We start from the raw sequence: 7,317 nt of genomic DNA on the forward strand, positions 1-7,317 counted from the left end.
TTTAGCTAGTTCTTAGTTATTGCCTTGATAGTAGAAAATATGAGCTAGGCATCATGTATGACAGTTGCCAATATGAGCTATATAGGAGTGGATATAAAGAAGCTATACAGGAGACCTATGTGGCCTGTATGCACACATATGCACTTCAAATTTGCCTATATGTGGCATATATATTATCATATATGTGCATATATACTGCATATAGGTTCTTTCTATGTGGGCACTCTCACTTCATTTTAAATAACTCTGTTAAGTGTCTACAAACATCAAAGATTCTCTTAAAGTATTATTTCTGTAAGATTATAGTTTACAGCACGTCAGACATGCTAATGTAAATAACAACAAGCTTAATTGCCATTTACTTTTTACTTAACATAACTATAGCGCAAATGTAGGTGAAATGTTATTGAGCACACAGTCAGGACAGCATGAATGGGCATATCTCGTACAGTTCGTACCTAAAATGTTTACTTTTATGTAATCTTTTTTATGTCCTGTGCAAGTAGCCCGAAAGGGTGGAACCAAAAACGAAGGCATCAAGAAAAACACACCGGCCGTGCTTCAAAATTCATGTCGCCTCCTGACTTACACAACAGTTTTATCAATCGAGAGCGTGTTCAGAATCTATTTGGCTGAAAACTCGCACTAAAAATGCTGTCTAGAACGCTGTAAGTGCTGTCTACATAGGGGACTCGCTGTGCTTTTGAACAGCGCCTCGTTTTCGTGAATCCCCATTGGTCAAGCCGTAGCTCCTGCTGCCACAATACTGCACACACGTGACCCTGCTTTTCTGTACACACACACACACACACAGTAAAAACGCAGCAGCCACTTAAAAGCCAACGCTATGGCGCTTTGACCAGAGATTTCCCACCACGCATGCAAACAATCGCCATGAACACTTTTAGTCTCCGCTGACTTTCCCCACCGCGCTTTTTCCCGGGCGAAATGGCGAGCGCGCTGCAGATGAAGCCCTCCGGTCTGGAGCACACACGGAAGCGCGTGATTGATCCACGACGGAGACAGGCTGCTCTCTCATTCCTCAGCAACATCTCTCTGGATGGACGACCCGTGCAGGATGACGGGGACATCCAGGCGGAGGAGGAGGAGGAGGATGCCTCGAGGACTAGACAGAGCCTGGTTTGCGCTATGGGCCAGCAGGCATTGGCCGCGGCAGCGAACCAGGCTCTCAGCAGTGCCCGCGCCGCTGGATTCATGGCCGGGACTGTGGCTCCTAGCGCGGCCGCGGCGGCTCCTCCTCCTCCGGATCCGGACGGGGACGCTCAGCTGCTACAGTCCGCCTTCAGCTCCCCATTTTCAGCGGTGCCGCCAGCTACCAGAGGGAGACTCCAGACTTACACTCAGGGAATCCTGCCGGTGTCATACGCCCGGCAGTCCAGCCAGAACTACTGCTGTCTAGAGGGAGGGCAGATTGCCAACTCAGCCCTGGAGCTCCAGAGATCCAGGTAACCCTCAGCAGATTATTAGCTTTAAACACTAGTTTGATAGTTAATGTTAAAATTATAATGTACTCTCCCTCAAGTGGTTCCAAAACTTACTTGCTTCTGTTGAACAAAAAAGAAAATATTTTGAAGGAAGATGAAAACCTGTAACCATTGACTTCCATATTAATGCTATTGAAGTCAATGGTTACAGATTTTCATCTATCTTCAAAATATCTTCTTCCATCTGTCCAGGTGACCCTGGGCAGATTATTATCATTCAACAACTTTGTGATAGTTTTCCAGTGTTGGTTGCTGCTGGAAGGGCATCCTCTGCGTAAAACATATGGCAGTTCATTCCACTGTGGCGACCCAAGATTAATTAAGGGACTAAGCCAAAAAGAAAATGAATGAATGATTACTGTGATGGTTCATCTTAAAACTACTATTTACTCTCCCTCGAGTGGTTCCAAAACTTACTTCTGTTGAACACAAAAGAATATATTTTGAAGGAAGATGAAAACCTGTAACCATTGACTTCCATATAAGAAAAAACCAAATGGTCAGCGCCAATAGCCTCCTTGTTAGTGCATCGACACATGGCACCAAGGTGTTCACGGCGACTGAGTTTGATTCTGGATTAAGGTCCTTTGCTAACCCTTCCCCTATCTCTGCTCCCCATACTTTCCGGTCTCTAAATCTCCACTGTCCTATCACAATAAAGGGTGAAAACCCCTAAAAATAATGATATAAAAAAAAAAGAAAAAACCCAAATGCTATGGAAGTAGTTACAGGTTTTAATCTTTCTTCAAAATATCTTCTACATATTCAGGTAACCCTGTGCAGATTATTATCATTCAACATTACTGTGACAGTTCATCTAAAAATTACTATTTACTCTCCCTTAAGTGGTTCCAAAACTTACTTTTGTTGAACACAAAAGATGAAAATCTGTAAGCATTGACTTCCATATTAAGTCAAGGCTTACGGGTTTTCATTTTTCTTCAAATATCTTCTTTAATCTATCCAGGTAACCCTGTGCAGATTATTATCGTTCAACATTTCTGTGATAGTTTTCCAGTGTTGGGTTGCTGCTTGAATGGCATCCGCTGCCTAAAACATATGCTGGATAAGTTGGCAGTTTATTCCACTGTGGCGACCCAAGATTAATAAAGGGACTAACCCGAAAAGAAAATGAATGAATGAATGATTACTGTGATGGTTCATCTTAAAATGACTATTTACTCTCCCTCGAGTATTTCCAAAGCTTGCTTGCTTCTGTTAAATACAAAAGAAGATTTTTGAAGGAAGATGAAAACCGGTAACCATTGACTTCCATATTAGAAAAAAAACTCAAATGCTATGGAAGTCAAAAGTTACAGGTTTTCATCTTTCTTCAAAATATCTTCTTCAGTCTATTCAGGTCTTAGTATTATTATTCAACATTTCTGTGATAGTTAATGCAAAAATTTCTATTTACTCTCGCTCAAGTTCCAAAACTAACTTCTGTTAAACACAAAAGATATTCTGAAGAAGCTGTAACCATTGACTTTCAGAGTAAATAAAACGAATGCTATGGAAGTAGATTTCTATCTGTCTGTAAAATCGATTATTTTGTGTTCAATAGAAGAAACTCAGTGAGTAAATAATGACATAATTTTCGGTCCCTTTGAGTTCACTTTCAGAAATGCATTGATTTAATGTGCGTACATGTTCTGCCGCACTTTTCAACTAACAGCGTCTGTTGGTGGTTTTAACCAATTAAAGTCAAGCTCACACTGGTGTAAGTCCTTACATCACGTATTAACATGTTTCATAAACGTCTGACAACCACAAGTGTCTCTTCAAATACTTTTATATACATATTGTGAAAAAAATATCGTGCAGTTGTGTGAACTTTTTCTTATTGGGATAGTTCACCCCAATAAGTTTGTTGTTTTAAACATTTCATGATTTTTTTTCCCCGTTCGTTGAATGTAAAGGAGAATAATAAAAAAATAACGCTGGTTACAGGGTATCCGCGGGATCTTAAATCTCAAAAACTTAAATTTAGGCCTTAAATTTTTTGTAAACAGGTCTTAATTTTCTTTATAGCTACCCAATCTGGCCATTAACACCCATACCATCACTAACAATCCATCTCAATAAAACTTTTAACTTTTTATTTAAAACTTTTTATTGACCGTAATAGTTTAATTATGTTCCTTACAGTAACATCTGTTTAAAAGTTGTCAATGTATTTACTGCTGAGGATACTGACCTGACCTATATTTCTTCTTATTAAATTATTATTATTGTATTATTAAATGTATTCATTCGTTCATTTTCTTTTCGGTTTAGTCCCTTTATTAATCAAGGATTGCCACAGCGGAATGATCCACAAACTTATCCAGCATATGTTTTACGCAGCGAATGCTCCTCCAGCTGCAACCCGTCACTTGGAAACACCCATACACTCTCATTTCCACACATACAGTTTGGACAATTTAGCTTACCCAATTCACCTGTACCACGTCTTTGGACTGTGGGGGAAACCGGAGCACCCGGAGGAAACTGAGTAACTGTTGTAACTGAGTGTTGGGTCAAATATGGATGAACCCAACTTTTAGGATGAATGTTATTTAAATTTAATTGAAAAACATGAACCCGACCTTGGGTTTGTCTATTTGAGCCAGCTTCGGGTTATGACAACCCAACATTTTTTAGAGTATTGAATCAATAATTTTACAAATATATTGTAGGCTAAATCAACTGTAAACCTTCACTACTTAACAAAAGTCTTGTCACCTATCCAAGTTTTAGGAACAGCAAATACTAACTTGACCTCTAGTTGATCATTTGGTGTCAGAAGTGGCTTATATGAAAGACAAAGGCCTCTAGATTACGCTTATTTGACCATTTCTTATTTCTGACTTTGCTTAGACAAAAGTCTTGTCAATTAACAGAAATAATGTCCAGTATGGAATATAAAGTCATAGTGCAATGGAAAACAGAATGAATATTGTGTATGACTCCCATGAGCTTGGAGGACTGCATCCATACATCTCTGCAATGACTCAAATCACTTATTAATAAAGTCACCTGGAATGACAAAGCGTTCTTGCAGGACTCTCAAAGTTCATCAAGTGTCTTTGGATTCATCTTCAATGCCTCCTCCTTCATCTTACCCTAGACATGCTCAATAATGTTCATGTCTGGTGACGGGGCTGGCCAATCCTGGAGCACCATGACCTTCTTTGCTTTCAGGAGCTTTGATGTGGAGGCTGAAGTATGAGAATGAGCGCTATCCTGCTGGAGAATTCGCCCTCTCCTGTGGTTTGTAATGTAATGGGTAGCACAAATGTCTTGATTACCTCAGGCTGTTGATGTTGCCATCCACAGATTAGGCTTGTGCGGTAATATGGTATACAGCGGGATCTAAAAATAGCAATGGTGTCAGTTTCAATACCGTTATACCGTCATAAAAAACAATGCACTTATATAGGAGACATGTATTAAATATTATTTATTTAATGCCTAAAAATGCGTATGCGTGATTGTCATCACGGGACAATGTGGAGGAGAGAGAGAGAGGTGAGGTAAGATGGCAAGTCATGCACCAAGTGACCTGGTCTCGAAAAAGAACACAACCTCTGCAGTTTGGCAGTGTTTCGACCGAACGAGAGGGGAGATGTGGTAAATATGAACTAGAGGTCTGCATTCCCGCTGCTGCACCACGGGAGCCGCTGGACCTGACCAGATTTCTTGTGGTGCGGGAAGAAATTTCCGAATAATGTACGGGAGCAGTCAGTAACTCTGGTGTAATTTGAACGGGAGCAGGCGGTCTAACAACATCGCTCCCGAGCGAGCGATGGTGTGTGTGTGTATATATATGTGTGTGAATGAGAGAGAGCGTAATGCTGTGTGTCGCTTGTTTGGTGCTATGAATACGAACAAGGCAAACAGGTGACCGCAAACCTAAGGTCGCATACATGGTATTCAGTTTCTTAATGGTTTAGGCACAAGCCAACAGTTTGGTGACACTGTCTGAGCCTTACATCATAATTTTTTTTAATTATGCACGGTAATACCGGATACCGAGGTAAAATAGGGAGGAGGTTTGACGGTATCAAAATTTGCATACCGCCCAAGCCTACTGCAGATCACTCGCACGCCCCCATACTGAATGTAACCCCAAACCATGATTTTTCCTGCACCAAACTTGACTGATTTCAGTGAGAATCTTGGGTCCACATGTGGGTTCCAGTAGGTCTTCTGCAGTATTTGTGATGATTGAGATCCCGTTTACCAGAAAAATCCACCTTCTGCCACTTTACCAAATGATCAACTAGAAGTCAAGTTATTACTTGTTGCTCTTACAACTGTGATCGACGACAAGACTATTGTAAGGTAGTGTACGCAGTCTGAAAACAACTGACAGTTTTCAAGCATAATAGTATTATATACTGTGTGATACAGGTATTTTCCTAGAGGAATACATGTTATGTAGAATCTGTGGATTATCGAGACTTCAATTAAAGTAGGAGATTAGCTGCCATTGAACTAATGGCCCCATTAAACACATTAAACCTAAACCATTCAACCTCTCTACAGAACATCCTTCATTAATATCCAGAGTGACCTGCATTCTGTTGATACTGCTGATGACACAGTTTGCATGGCTGAATTCCACTCTTCAGGGCAATATGTGCATATTGCTCATTTGCAGTGGAATCTAAACATTTTAACAAGCATTTGAAGGGATCGTTCACCCTAAAATGAAGAAACATGTGGTCATTATTTCATTCATTCATTTTCTTTTCGGCTTAGTCCCTTTATTAATCCAGGGTCGCCACAGCGCAATGAACCGCCAACTTATCCAGCACGTTTTTACACAGCGGATGCCCTTCTAGCCGCAACCCATCTCTGGGAAACATCCACACACACTCATACACTACGGACAATTTAGCTTACCCAATTCACCTGTACTGCATGTCTTTGGACTGTGGGGGAAACCGGAGCACCCGGGAGGAAATCCACGCGAATGCAGGGAGAACATGCAAACTCCTCACAGAAACACCAACTGACCCAGCCGAGGCTTGAACCAGCCTTCTGAAGGTTCTTCTGACCTTCTTGCTGTGAGGCGACAGCACTACTACCTACTGTGCCACTGCGTCGCCGTGGTCATTATTCATTTGTTCCAAACCTTTATGACTTTATGTTGAACACAAATGAAGATATTTTGAAAAATGTTGGAAACCTGTACCCATTGACTTTCACGGTATTTGTTTTCCTACTATGGAAGTCAGGCTTTCGGCCTTCTTTAAAATAGCGTTCAACTAAAAGAGAGAAACTTATAAAGGTTTGGAAATATGGCAAACTGCAATCTCGATTAATTCTTGTCCCATATTGAACAATAACGATATATATTTTGATATCAGTTGTTAATTCTTCAAGATTTAAAAGAGTACCCCAACAACGACTGAAGCCACAAATTAGAGGGTCCATTAAGTAGCGTAACCTATTTTCGGTGGCCGATAATTTTTTGGCAGCCGAAAAATTTCGAACATCTCCTCTTCCGTGCAATATCAACACACTTCTAGATTCCCATCGTTGCACATTTCTGCTCCGTGATTGGCTCTTAGATCAATATAGAGTAAAAAAAAGTCCAGAGCTGATCATTGTTATTGACATAAATTGTATTGCTATTCGATATAATATGGGCTGCATGGTGGCAGCCCATATTATACAACTCCGCTAGAAACTTTGGATCAGTCCATTTCACGCTGATCGGCGGAGGTGACTGGAAGAGTCCATGTTAGTATACAGCACTTTTTACACAGTGTTACAATGTAACCTGCTCACCTAATGTTTACGTTCAAAATATTTATATTAT

The 7,317-nt window shown here is 40.6% G+C and overlaps 1 protein-coding gene across 4 annotated transcripts in view; it reads left to right on the plus strand.

Annotated features, from left to right (window-relative positions):
* Positions 1-777: 777 nt before the first annotated feature.
* The window catches only part of cables1 (Cdk5 and Abl enzyme substrate 1), a 52,915-nt gene continuing 46,375 nt past the window's right edge, over positions 778-7,317 (plus strand). For all 4 annotated transcript variants that reach the window (XM_056471223.1, XM_056471229.1, XM_056471236.1 and 1 more), the window contains exon 1: positions 778-1,466. In XM_056471223.1, coding sequence (XP_056327198.1) covers positions 949-1,466 — 518 coding nt within the window. In that variant the 5' untranslated portion in view covers positions 778-948. The remainder of the gene's footprint in view (positions 1,467-7,317) is intronic.

Source organism: Danio aesculapii, chromosome 2, assembly GCF_903798145.1.
Source record: "Danio aesculapii chromosome 2, fDanAes4.1, whole genome shotgun sequence".
NCBI lineage: Eukaryota > Metazoa > Chordata > Actinopteri > Cypriniformes > Danionidae > Danio > Danio aesculapii.